The following is a 24555-nucleotide window of genomic DNA, read 5'->3' as shown; positions in this document are numbered from 1 at the left end:
TAAAAGCTACGATGTGGTTGTCTATCGTCGTCATGGTTCCATCGAATCTTCCCACAACCTCTGATGAAGGTAGGAGGCTCTTACTCTCAACCTATAGATGAGGGAACCAAGGCTCAGTGCGCTTAACTACTTGTCTGTTAGCACCCCGCCCATAAGTAGCAGAGCCAGGATTCCTGATTATGAAGCCCATTTTATGCCTCTGCTAGTTACCTGACTCAGAAGTATATTTACATATCAGATAATATATTTACCCACCACAGTGAATGTTAACATAAAAACAAAAGCCCAAGGGTTTTTGCATGTCCCCCCAAAATGTTGCTTTGACTTGTGCTGCTTTCTTCTGTTTTACTAGATTCTTCTAGAGAGACTTGAGGCTGTATTTGATTTCAGCATGGCAGAAGATAAAGAGACTCCTTTTGTGTTTTTCTGTTCATTGGCCTCTCTGTGCCCTTGGCAGGCCTAACAGGTGGTACAGTATTGCATGGACATTACTGCCAAAGGACACTCTACAACCAGAGCAAAGTCGGAGGTGCAATTTCAGGCTCTTCAGCCAGTCTTAGTGTGGTCTCCCTCATTTAACCTTGTTTGAAGCAAAGTGATTTTGCCATATGCTCCCTTTGCTAATTTTTTATCAATTACTAACATTAAAATGTTAGTATCTGTTAGTATCTGTATCCTCTGGAATATAAAATGAACTTTAGACACATACGTGAAATGCAGATATACCAATCCCTGCCTCTAGGGCTTGAGGATGTCTGTACTTTTTCTTCTTTTTTTTTTTTTAATTTTTTTTAATGTTTATTCATTTTTGAGAGATAAAGACAGAGTGCGAGTGGGAGAGGGGCAGAGAGAGAGGGAGACACAGAATCCGAAGCAGACTCCAGGCTCTGAGCTGTCAGCACAAGGCCCGACGCGGGGCTCGAACCCACGAACTGTGAGATCATGACCTGAGCCCAAGTCTGACGCTTAACCGACTGAGCCACCCATGTGCCCTGAGGATGTCTGTAGTTCTGATGTGAGAAGGAAGAACCTAGGGTAAGAGTCTGATTGAGCTCAGATGTTTTGTTTGGGACCACTTCCGGGAAGAGAGATCATTGATAAGCCTAGCGTATTTTGATGTAAACTTTTATTATTTTTATTTATTTATTTATTTATTTTGTAAGTGCGTTACTGGCAATTGGGTATGAATACTTTTACTAGCTGTTTAGAGTACTTATCTTTCCATAGATAAAATTGTAGAGAATTGTTTATTAAAAAAATTTCACTTTCAAAATAGCAAATTCATTCCATTTAAATTTTTAAAAGATGTTTATTTTAAGAGACAGAGGAGAGAGTGTGTTTGCACATGCAAGCGGGATAGGGGCAGAGAGAAACGGAGAGAGAGAATCCCAAGCAGGCTCTTTGTGGAGCCCAACATAGACTGAGACAAAATGAAGAGTAGGATGCTCAACCGACTCAGCCACCCAGGTGCCCATCAATTTAAATTTTAAAATTATTCTTTTTTTTTATTAAAAAAATGTTTTTAACATTTGTTTATTATTGAGAGACAGAGACAGAGCACAAGCAGGGGAGGGGCAGAGAGAGAGGGAGACACAGAATCTGAAGCAGGCTCCAGGCTCTGAGCTGTCAGCACAGAGCCCGATGGGGGGGGTCAAAGCCGTGAACCATGAGATCATGACCTAAGCCGAAGTCAGATGCTTAAGTGACTGAGCCACCCAGGTGCCCCAGATTTTAAAATTATCCTTTAAAGGAGGGATATAAGTTATTGTACTGTAAAATTAAGAATAACATATAAATGTAGTAAAGATCTATCTTGTCTTTGGAATTTTAAAAAATTTCAGTTCCACAGACATGTTTTCAACAGTGTGAGTGAGTAAGGATGTGTATGTGTCTGTCTGTCTGCGGGAGGGCTGTGTATTCAGAGGTCAATAAGGCACAAGCCCAGAACTTAACGGTTTAATAGGACACGCAGACACATAAACAACTACATTTGGTATGAAGGAGTTAGTGCCTCTATAGAGCAGGTAAAGCTGCAGAGGTGGCCACACAAGGTGCAGAAGAGGCACAGCAAAAAGGCCTCTTGGCCTTGGAGAGGTCGCCAGTGCTTCCTGAGGGAGATGAGGTCTGAGGTGGGTTCGGAATAACAAATACAGGGTTTCCCAGGAGGAGAAGTTGGGGACAAGGGGACTGCAGAGGGAGGGACTTGTGTGAGGGTAATGGTGTGGCCACATGGAGTTAAGTACAGTGGCTTTTATCCTGTGGTGTGGGTAGATGTTGGGAACCAGGAAGACTTGAGTATAGAATAGGAGTCCCCGATGTGTCCCCTTGGTGAATGGCCTGGGAGTCTCAGTCTTCCTGAGATTTGGAACACGGGTGCCGGGAGAGTGAGAGCTTCCATCCTTTTGGATTGCAAACCATTAGGGTGTAGCATGGGCTGCTAGTGTTCATCTTTCCCCAGTGTCAAGGGCACCTGCCTCAAATTGAATTCATACTCAGAGAGAAGCAGGGCAGAGACATGGAGGGCGAGAAGAGCCCACTGGACCCTGTTGTGCGAGAGGTTCAGCCATGTCTGCTATCTCCACCCCTGAACTTCTCAGCTGCAGGTGGTGGTAACACCCTGTTTTTGCTTAGCCAGTTTGAGTCATATTTCTGGGTCTTGAAATGGAAAGAATACAGATTAATATGCCTGAAAGAGAGGGGGAAATCCCAGATCAGAGATGGGTGGGTGGGTACATATGTGTAGATATGCTTCTTATATTTTTTAAGAGCTGAGCAAAGTTGAGCTTACATATGTAGGAGAAGGAACTAATAAAAGAGTAAAATTGAAGAAACTGTGGAGAGAAAGGGGGTAAAAATGGAGTAAAGTATGGTCTGCAGTGGGAGCTCTCATGCCATGGCTTTTGTTTTCTCTGGGAAAGTAAGAGGTATTGTCAACTGCTGAGTTAGTTTTCTTGCTGGTGTAGTGATAGGAATTGAGGATGTCTTCTTCCCTTTCCTGTGCCATGTTTCCCCTTAAATAAAGGAAATATTGTAATCTGTAAGATTGCTGTTCTTATTGTTCTTCTGTGGAGTCATCTCATAAATATATTTAACTTCTGTATTAAATGCTTGGCCACAAATGGGGAAATGTACGTGTGTGTGTGTGTGTGTGTGTGTGTGTGTGTGTGTGTGTGTGTGTGTGTGTAGTGCAGATGTTGCCTGCCCTTCTGCTCAGTGGCCATGTACCCCAGAGCAGCATCAGGCAGGACCAGGGACATACTGTGTTCTCAGTGGTCTTCTTTCCCTCACATCTCTCACTGCGGGACCATCTGACCTGTCAGGTGCAATTTTGATCTCCATTTTTGCCTTTAATGTGACCTAACCTCACACAAGATGTAACTTGATTGCACTGATATCCCATATTCATGTGGCACCTTACGCCTTTGCAAAATGTTTTCTCACATTCTCATTGGATCGATATGCTTCCTTAAGCAACCAGTTCAGAAAGGATTTACCTTCTAGATTCTTAGTCAAGCTTTGTTTCTGAGTATGTTCTGAATGCCCAATTCAAGATTTTAACTGTGATTTAACTGTGATTTTTACAGAAGAGATATTTCATAACCAGCTTTGTGTCTTCTTTTAGAAACTGAAACCACATCTGAAAGATATTTTAAAAGTATTTCTAATTTTTAACTGTAGATACGTAATTTCGCTCTTATAAATGTGGTTTAGTTTAAAAAGATAAGGAGCCCTTTGATATTGTCATGCGTTTGATTTTAAGTGATGGCACATATTCACTGAAACTCAACCATGGTTTCAAGGACACATAGGTACTAGTGACGTTTCTTGTGCCCAGTTTGGCAACTATGAGAATGCACCACTCACATCCCTACTGGGGGCAGCATGACTGACTTGATATCTAGCTGCTGCCTTCTAGATTCACCACAACATTTCAGCCAAAGCTGAGCTTCTCTTGGGCTACTTGCAATTACTGAGCAAGAGATTACTAATGTGGTTAATTCCTGCAAGACCCAGATGCCTCTGAAGAGTGGCCTTGACTTGAGGACTCCCCATTGGTGTGGTCAAGACCGTCTCACAACTGAGTTGGATCTGAGACTCTTCCTCCCCAGCCCTCTTTCTTTTTCCTCTCCTTTGCAGGGGTCAGACCTTCACTGTGGTGAAGCCTCTCCTTGCCTTCTCAGGTCTTCCCCCTTCACAGACAGTTCCCCCAATCAATCTCCTGCAGGTGTAATCCTATCTTGGTGTCTATTTCTTAGGGAGCCCCAACTGACATACCATCCCTTTCCCCAGAAGGTGTTGCCCATCCTACCATGTAAAACCCTTCCAGGAAACAGCATGAGCACACTACATCTTCCACGTGAACTTTCTTTGTCCCTCTGTCCCGAAATGATCTTTTCTCGGAATTCCCATAGCACTTGGAACCTCTCATTGGCGTTGCTTGCCTATTGTACTTTGTTGTGTTTTGCCAGATCTCCTCTATTAGATGATAAATACATTGAGAACATGAAGAGCTTCTTGTTCATGTTGATTCCTTTTGGTAACATACTTCCTTATTTATAGTCATAATAATTAACATTTAATCAGCACTTTCCATGTGCCACACACTGCCAGAAATACTTTCACATGCATTAACTCATGCAGTCCTCCCAAGTGGGATAGGTAATATTATCATCCTCATTTTACAGATGAGACACAGAAAGGTTAAGAATCTTGTCCAAGTTTACACAGCTGATAAATGACAGAGTTAGGATTTGAACCCAGGCAGCTGGGCTCCAGAGTCCCCTTGTTCATTTAACAGTTATTTTTTATTTAGACACAACATGTGTTAGGCATTATACACAGCATTGGGGATGCCAGAGCTTGCAGTCCAAATCTAGAATAAATATTGAAAAAAAAAAAAAACAAACACCAAAATGTGATTTCCCACATAGATGGATGTAAGTCTGTAGCAGCCACCTGTGTGGATGTTTTGAAAAATTCCTAAAAGCCTTCCTGACCCAAAGATTGTTTTCACAAGCCAGATGTTCCCATCATTAAAGTAATGATTCAAGGGGCGCCTGGATGGCTCAGTCAGTTAAGCGTCCTACTTCAGCTCAGGTCATGATCTCACGGTTTGTGGGTTCAAGCCTCACGTCCAGCTCTGTGCTGACAGCTTGGAGCCTGGAGCCTGCTTTGGATTCTGTGTCTCCTCCTGTCTCTGTGCCCCTCCCTGCTCACATTCTGTCTCTCAAAAATAAATAAACATTAAAAAATTAATTATTTGAGACCATGAATTAAGGTCTCCTGAGAGAGTCCCCTAACCTCCTCCCTTGTGTACATGTACTCATTATCAGACCCTCCCCTCTGATCCCAAGGGGGAACAGCTGTAAGAAAGGACTGTTTGTGTGGACTAAAGGGAGAAGAGGTTGGGAAAAGAGTTTGGGGGTGGAGGGCAGCAGGACAAGGAGGCTGTTGGTAAGGATGGGCTTGGGGAAGGCTTAGGCAAGTACCCTAGATATTCTTTCTTGGAAACAATTTGAAAGACACTATTTTAAAATTTTACAATTTACACTATTGTAAATTTGTAAAAACCAAAACTGAGTCACTATCCCAAAAATGGACCTCGTATAACTAGTGAAAATTCTTTCAATGAAATCTTTGATAGTATTTTCAAGACTGCATGGAAGAGAGGGGAACAGATGACATGTTGCTTCTTTGCAACTTTTTAAACAGATTGATGTGTTTTCTGTCTGGTCACATTTCTGGTGCAAACAATGTAGACTTCTCTTTCCCATGGACTTTATATCTGATAAGGTGGAGATGTGTTTGTGTTAGTTAGGCTTGACGTAGTAGAGCTTATGCTGAAGTCTTAGGTAGAAGTAAAAACATCACCTAGTCTTTGTGTATGTGTGTGTGTATCATATTACAGCTGTTTATGTTTGAGAGAAGGGTTCAGTTCCTCTTTTCCTGCTCCTAAAATAAATATATACATGGACACATCCACATCACTTTTAACTGAAGTAAAAAGTAATGAACTGGACAAATATTTAAAACTTAGAGGATATAGTTATATCCTCAATATCGTCAATACACAGAGAGCTCCTACATATCAACAAGAAAAATTATAATGTTTAAAATGTATGTATATATGTCACAGATGAAGAAATGACAAGACCCATTGTTTTATATGCCACTCTTCAGTTATCTAGAATATATAAACTTATAAATGTTTATTTATTTTTGAGAGAGAGAGAGAGAGAGAGGGAGGGAGTGTGCATGAGCCTGGGAAGGGCAGAGAAAATGGGGACAGAGGATCTGAAGCAGTATCTGCACTGACAGAAGCGAGCCTAGTGCGGGGCTCGAACTCACAAACTGTGAGATCATGACCTGAGCCAAAGTTGGACGCTCAATCAACCGAGCCACCCAGGTGCCCCAGAATATATAAACTTATAAATTAAAATGTATATACCTATTATTTTTAGCAAAGTTGCTGGTGTGTGTGTGTGTGTGTGTGTGTGTGTGTGTGTTTCCCTGAATGATTTCTCCTGTTTCCAACACACCTTTGACAGGACTATAATTTGGTATGATCTTTCTGAAGAGTAATTTGTTGGAATATGCCAGTGGTCTTAAAATGTACAAATCATTTGAGCAGAGCCTGACTCAGGGCTCAAATGCACAGAACCATGAAATCAAGAACCTTAGATGAAGTCAAGAGTTGGATGCTTGACTGACTGAGCCGCCCAGATGCCCCTATTTCTTTCTTTTTTAAGTAATCTCTATACCCAACATGGAGCTCAAACTTACGACCCTGAGATCAAGAGTTACACAGTCTTCCAACTGAGCCAACCAAGTGCCCCAGGCTCAGAACTCCACACCCATCCAAAGGTGGGAAAACTGAGGACCAGAATATTAAGACACTTGCTTGAGATCACAAGACCAGTGTGAGCGGTGAAGTCAGGTTTTAAATGCAGTAATCTGATTCCAGATTCTTCAAGATTAGCTACTGGCCTTTATTCCTTCCCCTAAGGATAGATGAAGGTTGAAGTCTAGGGAAAGGCAGCTAGAGACAGAGAGTGAGTGGGGGAGGGGCAGAGCGAGAGGGGAACCGAGGATCAGAAGCTGCGGCAAGCCCAGTGCAGGACCAGGAGATCATGACCTGAGCAGAAGTTGGATGCTCAACCAACTGAGCCACCCAGGAGCCCATAGTCTTCCCTCTGTCTGCGGTTTTGCGTTCCACAGTTTCAGTAACCACGTCATCCCTGGTCAGGAAGCAGATGCGCCTCCATGTGATGAATCGTCAGATGGTCAGTAGTAGCCTTCAGTGACCTGACATCACAACGCCTGTGTCATCCATCTCACCTGTGACATCACATGGGCATCTTTTTGCCTCACATCATCACAAGAAGAAGGGGAAGGACACAGACTATTTGGCCTTATATTCATGGCTGCACTAAAGCCCAGACATCTAATTGACCATGTCTACCCAGCAGGTTTATGCCTCAAGATGCACAAGGCTGATGTTGCTGAAGTCAAATTTATAGGTTTCTGCTATGGCAGGAGTCTTGTGTGCCAGTTGCTACCTATTCCTTGGCCTTGGCTGCCATCTGCTCCTTGGCCAAAATGCCTGAAACTCTGCCCAGCTGCAGACTTCCATCTCCATCTGCCTGAGACTTGTGGTCTTGAAGGCATCCTCAGAGCCAGCTGCTACTACCCTTCAGGGCAAGTACACCTGCCTACTGAAACGGACATTGTTAACCATTGCACCGAACCATTGTGTCGATTATTTTCAGTGCATTATCTTCACTATTCAACATAACGCTGTGAGATGCTCTAAATCAGCAATCAATTTTGGAACCTCTATTAAATTCAGAAGGCAAAAGCAATTACATTTGGAGAAAAGAGCAGAACCACCATCAGGGCCACCTGAAGAAGCACTCCTTCCTGGGGCCCCCGGGTGTGAGTGGAGTTTATGATGGTCCCCTGGCAGTTGGATCCTCCCAGTTTCTTCTGTAGACAAATGTTTGGATTGAACTTCACCCTCTGCACAATGAGGAAACATGTTTTAAAGGCCTCACTTGTCAAAAAAGACTTGTAAAACAAACTTAACGAGACTTCTAGGTACAGTGGGAGCCATACAATAGGCTTCTTTGGTGCTTGAGTTGGAAAGCAGCCTCTGCAGCTCCTGCCATGCTATGCTCCATGCCTGGTCTGTCCCCTCCTGGCTGCAGCCTGTGTCCCCTGCCCACCCCTCCTTTAACTTCCTGATAAAATGCGTACCTGGATATTGCTCCGTGATGACTGACTGTTAAAATGCTCTGCAAATAAAAAACTGCTAAGTCACACTCAAGAGAAGTACAGAAAATCCTCCAATGTTACACTCAGCTGCATTTGAATAGAGGCTAAGCAACAAATTTCTTCTAGGCCAACCCTTCACTTTTTAAATGGAGGAGACTGAGGCCTGGAGAGGGGAAAGCACTTGAATAGTATGCATATTTTATGACAGTAAAAGAGAAGATTAAAACATGAATAGATAAGACTTAGGGCAGGACTTTATGCCAGATGGGGGCCTTTAGACTCTTCTTCCCTCACTGTCCCCTTCCTACTCCTTTAGTTTTCCCCATAGTGCTTGCCCTCCCAGTACTAAATGAGGTTGGTAGCCTGTTGTTCCCATTTTACAGAAAAATTATAGACACACATTCCCCATAACAGAAACAGGCTGGTGGCCCTGTGGTAGCCAAGTCAGGATTCCACCTCAGGTGTGCCTGATGACAGAGCTTTCTCTTAATCACAATAACATTTGAAAGATGAACATGCGGAGGCTTGGGGTAGAGAGTCATAGGTACTGCCTTAGGAAGCAGCTGGTCCCGGACTCAGATCCACCATGACTACATAGGAAACTGCAGGTCTTTTCCTGGTACTACTGACCCCTGTCTACCTGTGGTCAGATCCTAAAAACTCAAGTCCATTTTTAAGCCCAGTGCCCCCTTTCATTGTTAGGAATATTTGGACTTCAAAATGAGGGAGTTTGGGGGTACGTGTGGCTTCTTTGGGACTCAGGCAGTGAGGATAGATGTCTTCAGGTTCACTTGGCAGCCTCAGGCTGAATTCCTGATTCCCTTCCTTCCCTAGTTCTCCCTATATCCCTTGGCCCTCTTCCTAGTGCATAGTAGGTGCTCAATAAATAGCTGCTGAATGAATGAAAAAAATGTACATATCATTTGATTTAATTTCCTTTTGTAAGAAATTATGATATAATTAACGGCTATTAAGAAATGCATTGCAGCATTGTTTTCTTGTTTAAAATTTTGTTTATTGAAGTGAATTCCACATAATATAAAATTAATCATTTGAAAGTGAATAATTCAGTGGCATTTAGGACACTTACAGTGCTGTGCAATCATCACACCTCTATTTAGTCCAGACATTTTCATCATTTCAACAGAAAACCCTGTAACCATTAGGCAGTCACTTATTCCCTCTTCTCTTCAGCCCCTGACAACCACCTGGGTGTGTAACTAGCTGGGGGATCTTTTTGCTTTTTAAAATTATTCTGCTCCACCAGAATGGTAGTACAGTTGACCCTTAACAACAGGTTTGAACTGCGTCGGTCCACTTATACGTGGGGTTTTTCCGATAACTGTGCAATAGTACTGTAAATGTCTTTTCTCTTCTTTATGATTTTCTTAGTAACATTTTATTTTCTCTATCTTCCTTTATTGTAAAATATGGTATTTAATATATACAACATATGAAATGTGTGTTAATTATCTGTTCATGTTATCAGTGAGACTTCTGGTTAACAGGCTGTTAAGTTTGGGGAGTCAAAATTTGTTACATGCTGGGAGTAGATACCCCCAATCCCTGCACTGTTCAAGGGTCAACTATATATGTTGAACATATTTATACTAGTCAGAGCTCTTGGTTGCATGTGGCAGAAACTCAAACTAACTTGAGAAAAGGGGGACTTAATGATACATACAACTACTCTAGGGGAACGTTTATCTTTAAGTATGTATGACTGTTGACAGGGAGGTGAGTGGAGTCCAGGGAACTCACTCATTCTCCTGTCCACTCTCTTTTTTTACTCTCCCTTGATGAAAAATAACTCCTCTCCACTCTTGGTTCCATGTTTGTTTGTTTGTTTGTTTGTTTTCTGTGCTTCTGCTTCATTCTTAGGTTGACTCTGCCAGGTGCAAGAGAGATGGTCCCCGAAAGCTAGTGGCTCCTCCCGTAGGGCGCCAGGTCCTGAGACCACTCTGATTGGCTTTACTTGGGTCATGTGCCCATTCCTGTACCAACACTGGGTGAGGGAGATGGAGTACTCTGATTGGCTGGCCTGTATATCATTTGTCCTTTTCCTGAGGACTGAGTCTCATTCTGGCTCCTATATTTCTGAGAATAGTTCTGGAAAGGCATACTGATACATTCCCACAGAAAATAATACTGCTAATATCTCTGCTCATCCCCATGTATGTCACAAGGGCATTGCCTTTTGTGTTAATAATCCTAGATCATTGAGAAAACCTTACATGACATTCTGTAAGTTCTACTTAAGACTATGGGAGTTACAATTGAAGGTTTATCTAATTTGAGGGAAGTAAGGGTTACTGTTCTAATAAATGGATTGACCACCCTTGAGTTTTGTCTGTGTTAGACAGTATACCTTGTTTTTAGGTCATTCCTACAAATAGTTACTGAGGACTTGCTATTTGCCAAATGAAGCTCCAGTTTCATGAGATTCTATTAAGGGAGATGAATAAGAAACAAATAACAAGTAAATGTATGATATAATTGCAAGTAATGATTATAGGAAAATGAAGCTTGATAGGGATGTTTGTATGTTGGTCTAGACAGCTGGGTCAGGGAGGGCCTCTCTGAAGAGGGTTTTAGAGTCAAGACCTGGGTTAAGCAGGGCATAGCTTGGTGATTGTTTCTGGGAATAGTGTTCCAGAAGGAACAGTAATTCCTGGAAAGAATCTGCACACACAGAAAGTGTGCATGCTCCAAGTCATAAATACGCTTGAGAATCTAGTGGAAGTCTATAGAGTTGGAGGAGTTGGGAGTGGGGGAGGAAAGGGTAGGACCAGGTGGGGCTTGTAGGTCTCAGGGAGGACTTACAAGATAAAATGGAGAGCCCCATGGGAAGTAAGAGCAGGGGTATGACCTGAGTTGACCTTTAAGACCTTTCTTTGTAGAAAGCTTTATTTTCTTTTGGCTCATTTTGTTAGAAGTCCTGTCCTTTGTCCCAATACTGAGCAGTGGCTAGAGACAGAAAAAGGAAGAGGTAAGAAAAAGAAGTGGTGCCGGGGAAGAAAAGTGAGTGGCTGTGGAAGCCATGACAGGGTAGTCCCAGGTTCTGAGGAAGGTAGAGCACACGTGGCCTGTGTCTGGCCTTATTGCAGAAGTGAGTAGTGAGGAGAACACTGCAGCCCATGGGACAGGGAAGCTAGACTGCAGTGGGGCCATGTGACGGGGCCCACACAGCAGCCCAAGCTTGTAACAGTATGGAGGCAGGCTTGCTGTGTTACCCCAAATTCTAGTAAGAGGCACAGAGCAGAGACATTAGAGAGTACCCCTGATGTTGACAAAAAATGGAGATCTGCCAGCAGCTGAAAAAGAATGAGCACAGGATAATGCTGATCTGTCAGTATAATATTAATTTATCTTTATAAATGATTGCCAAGAAAAGCCAGTGGTTGGCTCCATTTCAGGTGCGGGCTAAGTTAGGGCCCCATTTGTACTTTATATTGTGTTTCTTCATGGAAAGGCCTGAGGGAGCCTTGATCGCTAGCTCAGTGTTAATTGAAAACACGTGATTTTTACGAAGTGATGTTGCTAGGTGTGTACAGATGGAAATTCTGTTCTGGCAGTTGCTTGTCAGTTCCAGGTTTACACAGAATGAAGAAACATGACTTAATGTATGCTAAGACTACCAGGTCTTAGAAATGAACCTTATCCGGATTTGAAATTTCATCACCTTTTCCATTTGGGGATGTCACACATTTGTTTGTCCCTACTCAGTACAAGTTATTGAGTGGCTGGGCAGAGATAATTTCTTCCTACCTGGCTCTATTATTTTTCTACAGTTTTTGGTAAATGACAGAACCACAGCTTTCCTTAAAGACAGCAAAAGTTCTCAATAACTAGATCATTACAAGGCATTATGTACAATGTATATGTTATTACAGAATAAGTTTCATTATAGTGTTGAGCAGGGGAAATTTAAATTACTTGCAGTTTTGGGGCATTTTGGTCTTGGAAAAGATACTATTTTATATATTGTGTGGGTCTTGAGTGTACTTCAAAGTTGGAAAGTATGACACGTTTGAAGAACATTATGGTCTGGTGTCATGTCTGCTGGGTTGTTCTTTTCTTTTTTTATGGTAAATAGTCAGACTTTGAAAAAGATCTGAAAAAGATCTTTTTCCAAAACATTATGGCAACTTTTTCTCCCCCAAAATAAAAGATAGGTTTATATATTTTTTCCTTTCTCCAATTCCTCACCCCACCCCCACATCCCCTCTCTAGTAACCACAAGTCTGATCTCTTTTTCTATGAATTTGGCTAGTTTTTGTTTTTGTTTTTTTTGTTTTTTTGATTCCACATACAAGCAGGATCATTGGATACATTTTTTCCCTCTGTTTGACTTATTTCATTTAGCATGAAGCCTTCAAGTTCCATCCACGCTGTCATGCATAACTTTTTGGTTATGAAATTTAATGTACTCATTATAAACATTTGAATGATACAGATAAGCAAAAAATAATCAAAGTATGCAAAGGCTCTTCAGATTCTGCAGTCTCATGATGACCATTGTTAGAATTTTGGTATGTTTTCTGTGTTCTCTCTCGCTTATGTGCATCCTCCTCTCTCTGTTTCTCTCTCTCTGTGTGTCTGTCTTGGGTGTGCAACATACATAAACAGTTTTACATGAAGAGTCATTATACATGGTCTAATCCTAAATTTTGGACTTAAAACTCCTTGGACATTATTCCACATCAGGAAGTGAAGACTTAAGTAAGATGGTTCTCTGTGCCCTCATCACCACTTTTCTCCTTCCTTAGTTATTAGAGGAGAGGTAGAGGTTACCAGCTAGCTCCTGCTTTGTCTGTTTTATTTCTGTCTCTAACTCCCTGGTGAGTGGTTTTGACTGTAATTTAGGCTAGCCCCAATTCAGATCAAGAAAAGTAAAAGCAGTTTTGCACTGACTTAAAAAGTTTGATGAAACTTGATTCCTACTGAAGGAAAAGATATATTCAAATGTGTGTAAAGCACATTTGGTTAAATAGTGTAATTCATTGGTGTATGTTTATGTTTTATTATCTTGGTACTTCATATCAGTTAAAAACCAAGTCTTAGAATCCTGCAGTTGAGAAACATGTTAAAATATTTAAATAAAATAGCTCTACTTTTAAAAACTTTAGCACTAGGTAATTGGGGTACATCTTTATACAGAATTACTTTTACACAGGGACTATCAGTCCTGGATAACAAAGTATTAATAGCTTCCTGACTTCTAAGAATTTTGCTTTCTATATCTAGTTTACCTTATGGGTATAAAGGAATGAAAATTGTACATCTTAGGAAATGAAGTAGGATGGATATCTTTTCCAGCCTCTTCAATCATACTAATAATTGTTTCCTGTTCAACTGTCAGATTTTATTTCAGTACTTACAAGGATGTTTTTGGATCCAAGTAACAGATGCAAGTAACAGAAAACTCATATATAAATGTAAATGATAAGGATTTTTTTTTTCCTCCTGTAAAAGCAGTCCCAAGGCAGAGTGGCCCGAGAGTCAGCTAGTTCATTCAGCAGTTCTGTGGTGTTGACAGATCAGACTCTCTCTGCCTCCCTGCCTTGCCATCCTTGGTATCCTCAGTGTGGCAGGTTTGTCCTCAAGGTGGCAAAATGTCTGCAGCCATTACAAGCATTGCACCCAAATAGAACAACATCCAGAGGCAGGAAAAAAAGAAATACTTCTTTGTGTCTCTTTAAAAACAACGAATCTTTTCCAGACCTCTCCATCCAAGTGCTTCCCATTTCTTATTGACTAGTGTTGGGTCACAGGCTGGAGCCTAAACATATCACTGGCAAGGGGTATGTTGGCACCATAATTGGCTGAGCAGCATCAAGTCTGGCATCCTGGGGCCGGGGACAGGCCAGCCTCTCTGAAGGACATGACTTTGTGGGGGAGGATGAGCCCTGAACAAATAGAGGCTCTGTCAGAAAGAGGAAATTGGAAGTGACTGGGGTGGGGGGCTGGAGGGAAACCAACAGTGTCACTATAGGCCAATTTTACTTTTCAGGTTAAATGCTATAGAGAACATCTATGGAAGTAAATCATCCAGTATAATAAAATTTTGAATACATATATATTTTTAGGGAAGAATTTAAAAAATTTTTTACAGAGTAAGTGGTGTATACAACATGGCTGTAACATATATAAGAAACAAAACTATCAGCAAAGCTGAAAGATGAGTTTGTGTCGTTTTCTGCAAATAAGAATATGTAGTTTAGGCCCCAGCATGCTTCTAGAAGCTATGCCAGGGTTCTAGTGGCCTTTTCCTTCTCTTGGGCCAGGCTGATGGTGCTTGGGCATAGAAGCACGTGTGTATTTACTGTTGGCCCTGGAGAAGACTCAAAATTGGATTAACAGTGTGAATGGGGTTCGCTTGAATGGTGGAGCAAAAGCCTGGTTGGCTTGGATCCTTTGTTGGGTGACTAGGTTTAAAGTGTTCATTTTATTATTATATATCACAAGTTACATATATATGAAACTTATTCTTTCACATATATTCAGTATTTAAAACAATTTTAAAAATCCTTTTTTCTATGTAGCACATGGCCTGTGTTCATATAAATACATTCAATTGATTTAAGGAGGTCAAAACTGAGACTGGGGTTCTCTTGAGTGAATATGGAAAGGGAAAAGGGGAGGCATGAATGGTAAATGCAAAGATGGGTTATGGAAACCAAATTAGGGGGAAAAAAAGAAGTGAAGACTTGAGACGGAGAATAGATAGTGACTGCATGGTGGGGTCATTGGGTTCAAGGACCCAGTAGGGTTGAAAAGTTGTTGGAATTAGGTTTCTAGAAGGGGTGAGCAGGATGAGAAGAAATGGCAGGCTGCAGGAGAAAGGACTGAGACGGAGAACCCAGATGTGGGGAAGTGACAAGCAATGAGTGGGTCTAGGCTGTTGGGGGGGGAATGCATAGCCAGAGTCAGACTGGAGGACAGTCTCATTAGGGGTGAGAAGGTCAGGTATCACCTCTATAAATGCCAAAATTAGTGCTAGTTACAAGAGAAAGAGTGATCCAGGTTCTGAAATCTTCTGAGAGTGTGCTGGGGTGAGTGGAACAGTCTGTGCAGCTTGGGTGGGTGGGCTAGTTGGTGTGTGGATTGGTTGTGTGAGCAGCAAGGAAGTATCCATGTATGTGAGGGGAAGCACTGCAATGGTCTGGATATTGCAGGGAGGACACTGACCTCATTTTAGGCCAAGTGGTAAGTGGTGGTGGAGGAGAATGGGAGGCTTACTTTATAGTCTGCAGGGAAGCAGGCTCCTCAAGGGGCTCCAGGTTTTAGGTAGAGCTAGAACGGAAGGAGACCTTTACAGATGTGGTGGAGGAGGGGTATCTGGTAAGCTTTATTGGATATAGGGAGTATAAAAGCTGTGGCTAGGAAGCTGGGGTGAGATTAGGTGATTCCCAGAGCCGTGTAGAGGTGACATTCAGAGATGTGGGTCATGTGGGAAGCTTGGATTTCTACAGACATAGATGGAAACCAGGGTGGACTGCCAGAAAGGACATCCCTGGTGTGTGCCTAATCTAATGGTTGTCTTCTTGTTGAGTCTGGTGTCAAGCAGCTTGTGGTGGGGAGGTAGGGAGTAGGGGCTGGGTATTGTATAGGAGCAAGGGTGGGGTGGGGTGGAGTAAGGGTTATTTTCAGTACATTATTGCTTAACTTCTGGATGACTCCAGGAATAATTTTATGTCAAATATGTCCAGTGATGTTTATACCTAAAAGTGGATGTGGATTGAAAACATGGCACTTGAGAGAGTTTTTCTGAAATTTGAACTCTCTATGGCATTAGAAAAAGTATGCTTGCAGATGGACTTTGATCTTTTAGTTCTCAAGACATTGCAGAACTTCTAGAAATAACTTCGCCTGGTGGGGTGTGGGGCGAGTGGGGTGTCAGGCCAGGTGTCCTTACTTGCAAGCTGACTTTGGGGGATGTCTAGGCCCAACTGCCAACTCATCCTTTTCCACCAGACTTTTCACATCACGTCCTTGACCAGATCTTGTTTCAGAGTCCTGAAGCACTGGAGCTGAACCTTTCATCTGCTATGTGATTTAGCATTTCATTCACACCAGGATTTTGTATTTGTATATAATCAGTATAAGGGATATTTTTAGGTCCGTAAATAGATGCATTTTTTAGATGTGTGTTTCTCTATAATAGTAATAATGATGAAAGCATTAATTTACCATTGAGGCACAGTCAGCATACCTGCTGTCTTATGACCTGATTACTTGCTGAGTCTTGAAAGGGCTTCATTGTGTAGATTTTACCTCCTCACCAGGTACGAAGCTCCAGGTCATTTACCTGCCCTTGGCATAGTACTGCATACACAGGAGGTTCTAAAACCTACTTGCTAACGTCAGGAAAAGGAGTCCCTGCCTGCATCCTGGTTAGCATAGATTACTGTTGACAGAAGTTTGTTATCAGTGGGGCAGCCTCTGTTATTTAGTTCCATTTTTTATTGCTTTTTCTTCTTTAATGGAAGTGAAGATGTGTTATACTTGGAGGCATCTCTTCATGGGCTTGCTGGCCCTCATGGCCAGTGAAGTTGCTTGGTGATGAATTTCTTCCTCCCCATCAACATTTTCATGATAATGTTGAATAACAGCCCATCCCAAACCTCACGGTTTACATGGGCCCTATGGCAACACGTGTCTATTTCTCTTCCTCACCCAACTGCATTGTCTGGGGTGGCTCTGCCTCTGGCTGCTGGTTGCTTGGTGTTGGTTCCACTGTGGGGTCGGTCCAGCTCTGCTCCATGAACTTCCTCTGGCCCCTTGACCAGAGGCCACCTGAGGTTCTCTAGCCACCACCGGGTCATATTTCTAATGACTGGTTGGCCAAAGCAAGTCAGGAAATCAGCCCCAAATCATTGTGAGTGTGCACCATCCAAAGGTGTGGATTCAGGTAAGGAATAATTTGTGGCATTTTTACAAACTACCACAAGAAGGAAAGAGGACAGGGACCAAGGCAGTTGAGCCTTTAAGTAACAGTGCAACACTAATGACATTTATCCTTGGTCAGTGTTTTCCATCTTGCATCTGACTAGTTTATTTTCCTTGTTCTCAGTTTCTAAATTATGTTTATTTAAGTTGTGAAGTTCACCTTGAATTTTTATTTCCCCTTTGTCCGTATCACAGTCTGTAATCTTGAGCATCATGCTTTCAGTGCCATTGTCTAGGGAATTTGAGTAACGTGGTAAATGATACCATCTTCCTCTGCACTTGGATGTGTAGGCAGGACTTGGAAGACTCTTAGTTCTGGTAGGGGGCACTGGAGGGACGGAGGAGTAGGAAGCACTGGGGGGGGGGGTCATTCCTTCCTAGGGAGGAACTGAACTGAGCTCCTTGTTCCATTTGAGGGTTTCCATTGGGGCTCCCGAGTGGGATAACGATCTTTTCCCCTTCCTTTGGTCTGCTGAAGCAGGTTTTTGTGAGGCTCTATTATGATCCTGTCAATTAAAAAGTAGTAGAAATGGTATTGAAAAGGATTATATGTGGAAGGAAATAGGGGGATAATCCCATTAGTTTCATAGGTTTGTTTATGGGTAGTGCTTATTGCTGTATTGGAATCAAGTGCCATTTAATAAGGGCCAGTCTCATTAAGTGTATGAGTTTCATGAGTCATTGAGTTTTATGGCTTCACAGGTAAATGAAGCTGGTTATTCCCACCTAGTGAGATAGCCTTTGTCAGGAGCTAAGTAATTGTAAAACAATTAACATTTATATAATGCCAACTGACACTCTGACATGCCCATTTTATCACCACAGCAGTCCTGTGATATGGGAACCATTGTTGACCCCATTTCTGAGATTGAAATTGAGGCAGAGAGTGCTTAATAACTTATCCAAGGTCCTATAGCTTCTGGACTTTACCCAGGCAGTCTGCTCTGGATGTTTTTGACCTCAACCTTTGCTATTGCCTTTCAGCTAGATAGGGAGAAAGAATTGTCAACAAGAGGTTTTCGCTGGACAGAGGAGTGGGAGGGGGTAGCTTTTGGTATGGATTATAGAAGAATACTTTTGAGATAAAATGAGAAAATAATAGAAACAGTTTATTGGCTCTTGGTTGGTTGCAAAGGAGAATGAGAAATTAAGGATTTCTTTAAAAATTCAGAAATGACCCCTCTAGCTCTGTAAAGCTGTCTGCTGCTTGCCTCTCTGTGTTTAGTCTGAACATACTTCCCTGAGCTTTGTTATTATCGTTAGGCCGTGTGCTCATGTCTGTGCCAAAGACACTGAAAATCATCACCTCAAAAGCACACTACCACCTGAGCTCTATAGTTCAGCACCCTTCCTTACTGGTCACCCCAAGTGCTGTGGCTCCTTCTTGGGGAAATTGGCTATTCCCATTTTCAGTGCTACTCACTCCCATTATTTCTCACCTGTCTGCTTATCTTCCTGCTCTTTTTTATCTGGCTCTTCTGCAAATCCCCAAGGTGATGATTATTTTTATACATTCATGACCTGATTTCTAGTTTTAATTTATTCCCTCTTGTCTCTGAGGCCTCTGTGTGGTTCAGATTGGAGTTGGAAGACCTGGACAGGGGTTCTGCCCACATCCCTGATTGGCTGTGTTACCTTGGGCAGGTTATGTAAGATCCAGAGCCTGTGGTTTCTTTATCTTGATCACACCTGCCCCATCTACCTCACAGGGTTATGGGTGAGGGTCAAATAAACGAAATTTTTTAAAGTGTCTTTTAAAGCATGAATATATAGCATTATTAATATTCTCAACCTCCTCAAATGGCCTTGTCCACTCCCTGCTTTGATGCTCTTCATTAGCTTTGGTCATGCTGCCTTTTGCATTACTTGTTTGTTTACTTCTGTACCCTTGAGAGCCCTGCATCTTACTCTCTTTGAATTTCCTAGCACTTGTCTCAAGGCTGGTCGGCCTGGGTACCAGCTCAGTAATGTTTGAATGAATGGGTAAAGAATGAATGTCTGTCTAACGGATGTTTCTGGTCATAGTTGTTTTTTTTGTTGTTGTTGTTCATTTTTTTTTTTTTTTCTGAACAAAGTCTTCCTCCTTCTCTCTATGCTTCTTGGAGTTGGTCGTATTGAAAAGCAGCCCTTCCTTGAGGCACCTGGGTGGCTCAGTCAGTTCTGCATCCAACTCTTGGTTTTGGCTCAGGTCTTGATCTCATGGTTTGTGGGTTTGAGTCCCCATGTCAGACTCCGTGCTGACAGTGGGGAGCCTGGTTGGGATTCTCTCTCTGTCCCTCCCCTGCTCATGTGATCTCTCTCTCTCTCTCTCTCTCAAAATACATAAATAAACTTTAAAAATATAGCCCTTTCTTGCTTTCTTGTGTTCCTTTTTGCAGGATGCTAAATTCCAGTACCTGTGGTTTCCTTCTCCAAGATCTAGGCTTACTTTATAAATACTCTTGCTTTTTAACAATAAGACAAGTAAATTCTTCTAGCTATTGAATTAGAGATATAACATATTTAGTGCTTATTTTTTTTTTAGTTATTTAACAAATATGTATTGAGTACCTTCTGGGTCCCAAGCTCAATTCCTGGGGCTGGAACTAGAGCGATAAACAAATCAAATGGGATTCCTGCCCTTATTCAGCTTACATTCTAGTTGAGTGCCAGTCAGTGAAGAAGTAAATGAATAAATGAGATAATTTCAACTAATCTTAAGTGCTGTAGTGGGGGGAATCATGTGAAGAGGACTCCCAGGCCAGCGAGGAGTCCTCACATACATAAATAAAACTGAATATGTTATAGATGTAATGCTCTTAGTTTCCTTGTGTATCAAGTTACCTTAAAGGTATCTAATGGTCTTGATAGTGAGTACTTCAAGTGAGTACTTCAAGTGATGATGAATGGCTGAGGAGGAAGGTGGCTATTATCTGGACTTTTGGCTTCATGAGAGGATCTCAGTCTGTATGAGTGTTCCTCAACCTTGGCTAGGACCCTCTTTATTCAGGTTGCTCTATTTGAGTATCTCTGATAGACCAAGGGGGACCCAGGAAAGATGAGGGATTCATCGATCCCAGTACCTTGCTGTGCCACCTTGCTGCATTAGTGCACTCCCATCCTCAATGCCAGGGTACCAGCTCACTTGCTAATGGCATTCTGTGTCTGAGGCCCCTTCACTGGTGAGCAGTCAGGCATCTATCCATTGCAGAACTTGGGAAGGAAGAAGGCATGGTGATAAGATGATATGTGAAGAATGACATGTGGGGCATTTTCAGATTTCTTTGAAGAGGTAATGTATGATCCCAGTTCTGAAGGATGGGAGTGAATGAACTATATAGAGGTCTGGGGGGGGGGGCAGTGCAGACTAGAGGTTCCCCAAATGGAGAATATGTTTGACAAGTTTAAGGGATAGAAAGAAGCTGCTGTGGCTGGAGTGTAGGGTGTGAAGGACAGAGTGGTGTGAAATGAAGTTGGCATTGAATGGAGGAAACCATGCAGGAAAACCTTATAGGCCATGGTCAAGAGTTTGGATTTTATTAAGTACGATTGGACGCTACTGGGTGGTTTTGAGCAAAGGAATGGCCTGGTTTGATTTACATTGTTAAATTTTTCTGCTGACTGCATGGTGGAGGATGGACTGTGGAGGGGAAAAGTGGAAGCCAGACTCTGGGCAGAGGGCATGTTGCAGGTAGGCGAGGATTTGTGGTGACATAAGCTAGGCAGGGCCGTGAAGGGCGAGAAGTGCCCAGGGCTGGCGCATGACAGAGGTGGAGCTGACACACCGGAGATGTGCTGTGAAGAGTGAGAAGGACCTGGGATGACAAGCAGCTGGGTGGGTGGTGGGGCCTGAGGGAGGAACAGAATTTGAGGGGAGAACAATACTTTTATTTGGACATGTTTGATTTGAGGAGCCTTGTAGACCCTCACGTGGAGAAACCCAGCTGGCAGCAGGCCTGGAGGGCAGAGCTTGCAGGGTGAAATCTGGAGTCCTCAGCACAGGGGTGAAACCTCTCTCTTGATAGTACCAGGGATTTAAAAGTGGGTTAGGCCATTCCTTTCCTGTAGGCATATGATATAATGGTTTACATGTTATGGTCATTATCCTATCATTGTATGTTATAGGCTGTTTCTTTTATTTAACTCATTCAAGAAAATATTGAACTAAATAAATATGGTGCTAGATGTAGGGGACATAGTGATGCGTGGGATGGACTGGGGGTCTGTAGATTTGGTAGTATCTCTAACAGAAAAGACAGATCATTCCTTCAAAATAAAGTCAAGAATTCCATCAGGAGGGATTCCATCAGGTATTAAGTAGAGTGTATGTTTTATGACTTGGGGAGAACCAGCCTGTGGGGCAATAGCAGAGGCACTGACCTAGTCTCCAGGTGGGCTCGGGATGTTTCAGCTACCAGTGAGTGCTAATAGGAGCTGGCGGGTGAAGTGTGCTTCAGAGGGCACAGTTAGTGGTGGGTCGGCCAACAGTTTGTATTGGAGCGAAAATGAACAGAATCCTTTCTGGGAATTGCACATTCTGTGGAAGGTACTCAAGGGTTCCTTGGCAAGGTTATGTCATGTATAAGAATGATCATACTAGTGTCATTGCTACTGCTTTCACATGGGTAAATTTGTTAGTTACTAGAAACTTCCACTGCTCTGTGCTATTTGGGGAGGGGGCAGAAAATACAGTATGAAATTGACAGCTCATATGACTTTACAAACACCTTATGTGCATTATTTTGAAGAACTGTATCAGAATTATGTAGTTATCTGAGGACAACAACTCCTTAGTTCACCAGCATTAGTGCTAAATTTATAGAACTTAAACATCATAATGGATGTGTTCACATATATTCACAGTACTAGGACCCCAAAAGGAACTGAATCCACTTTGTTGTAGATTGAATAGCAATCTTGGATAATCCTTGCAGAATTTAAAGAAGCTGTTTTTAATTTTCCCAAGATTTACTGGTGTATTCTTCCCAAGAGCTAATACTTTGTTCAGGACCCTGTGGTAAATGGCACAAGCACCTTGTTTGCCAAGGAAAACATACACAGGTGTGTCGACAGTGGATCACTGCTCTGACCAGAGTTGGGAGGCACAGTTGGGCCTCCGGAAGAAGTGGTTCTGTTGCTGCTGTCGTGTCATTGGGCTAAGCTCCCTGCATAACCTTCCTATATAGCTGCAGTCCCTGGTTTAGCAGAACTAGTGCAACAGGGAGAAACACTGCTAAGGGAAACTCTAGGAACACATGGTGGGTCTCCCTGTGTCCAAGCGGGAGTGGAACAGGTCACCTGGGAGTGAGAGAGAAGGCTGCAACCAGTGGCCCAAGCGGAAGTGTGCTGGGGAACATCTGCTAGTTCTCCTGAGCTGCTCTCAGGTCAGTGGGGATGGAGGAGAAGCTGGCTCATGTTGGACTCTGGCAGCAAAATTGTTTTTCACATGTACAAACTCATCCCTCTTTATGGCCTATGTCAAAAGCCACATCCTCTGTATGAACTATTATTCCTTACCCTCAACATGAAGGAATCTTGTTCCTCTCCAGACCTGCACTCATCGCTGGCCTTCTAGCTGGTCTGTGAGTGCAGTGCCGCCATGGCTCTGATGCCCTTGAATCAATCTCCTGCAGGGGTCTGTGGGGGGGGGGAGGGGCCCCAGACCTATTAAGGTCTCTTAGTGGAGAACAAATGGATATGGATACTATTTTCGTTGTTCTGTTTTGTCTCATAGGGGGATAAAGCTAGTTTTTATTATCCTTCATTTCTGAAAAGGTTGTTTGTGAGATCTGATAGTTGTATAAGGTTATCGTCATAACCTTTCCTTGTGGAAACTTTTTCTTTTCAGATAATGTGGATGCAAGTGATCTTAAGCAGTTTTTTGAGACCAACTATTCTCAGATATATTTCATCTTCTATGAAAATTTTATAACACTGGAAAATAGTTTGAAATTAAAAGGTAAGCATTTCTACCAAACAATTTTTTTATGTACAAAGTTTTTTTTTTGTTGTTGTTAATGTCCATAAAGTGTAAAAGGTTGTATGTGTCGTGAGCCACAAGTTGGTGGGAGATTGCAGTGGTTAGCATCTTTGTTTCCCTTGAGCTTTCACTTATGCAGCTGTTATTTGAACAACAGATGACTAAAGGGAAAATGGAAGAAGTAACCCACAGAAGTCATGAGTTCCACAGGAATAATTTACTTAAAAAGAAAAAATAAAAGTAATATGTGTACATTATAAAAAAATTCAGATTCCATTAAAGGGTTTGAAATGAAAATTGAACCATATGTTTTTCCTAGACCCCCAGTCCTGCTCTGCATGCAACCACTATTAAAAGTTTCATGTATTTCTTTCTGTATATGTTATTAATGTGTTCTATCGGTTTATGGTTATACCAATATCTACTTACATAAAATATTCTTTGAAAAACCAAGCCAATAAAGTCACACTGCACAATCCGCTCTCTATTTAGGTGACAGGATAGTGTAGTCTGGGGATCCAGCCTGGGTTTGGATCCTGGCCCTACCTTTCCAGCTGTTTCTCCTTGGGCAACCTCCCTCTGACTCAGCTTACTTCCTATCAGCACTGAACAGGTTAACATGTATCTGGGATTTCAGGACAGAGTGTGACACATAGTATATGCTCAGTAAGTATTGGCTGCCATCATCACCTTGTTTATTTTCATGTATTTTGGAAATCCTTACATGTTAACACCCTTACTGCTACCTCAGTTTCATTTATTTATTAAACAAGTGTTTTTTTTATTTGAGTATAGTTGACACACATTATATTAGTTTCAGGTGTATACATTGTGCTAGGTTCACCACAAGTGTAGCTACTACCTGCCACCGTGCAGCACTGTTAATAGTACCAGTGACTGTATTCATTATGCTATGCCTTTCATCCCTGTGACTTACTCATTCCACACCCGGAAGCCTGTACCTCCCGCTTCCCTTCACCAATTTTGCACATCCCTCCCTCCACCACCTTCCCTCTTGCAACCATCAGTTTGTTCTCTGCATCTATAGTTTGATACTGCCTTTTATTTGCTTGTTTACTCATTTGTTCTGTTTTTTAGATTCCACATATGAGTGAAATCATACGGTGTTTGTCTTTCTCTGTCTGACTTACTTTGCTAAGCATTATACTCTGTAGATACATCCATGTTGTTGCAAAATATATATATATTTATATATATATATATAAATATATATATATACAAATATATATATATTTATATATATATATACACACACTACTGCATCCTCCTTTGATGGACACTTGGGTTGCTTCCATACCTTAGCTATTGTAAGTAATACTGCAGTAGGCATAGGGGTACATATATGCTTT

The 24555-nt window shown here is 42.1% G+C and overlaps 1 protein-coding gene across 8 annotated transcripts in view; it reads left to right on the top strand.

The window, feature by feature from the left end:
- Positions 1–24555, top strand: part of RALGAPA2 (Ral GTPase activating protein catalytic subunit alpha 2) — a 322541-nt gene that overhangs the window by 5739 nt on the left and 292247 nt on the right. For 7 of the 8 annotated variants that reach the window (XM_042980989.1, XM_042980987.1, XM_042980988.1 and 4 more), the window contains exon 2: positions 23054–23164. In XM_042980989.1, coding sequence (XP_042836923.1) covers positions 23054–23164 — 111 coding nt within the window. Of the gene's footprint in view, positions 1–20180; positions 20498–23053; positions 23165–23788; positions 23852–24555 lie in introns of those variants that run through there. The other variant, XM_042980992.1, reaches the window with a different exon arrangement.

The sequence above is a fragment of the Panthera tigris genome, chromosome A3, assembly GCF_018350195.1.
Source record: "Panthera tigris isolate Pti1 chromosome A3, P.tigris_Pti1_mat1.1, whole genome shotgun sequence".
NCBI lineage: Eukaryota > Metazoa > Chordata > Mammalia > Carnivora > Felidae > Panthera > Panthera tigris.
This window is presented reverse-complemented; position numbering and strand designations above follow the sequence as displayed.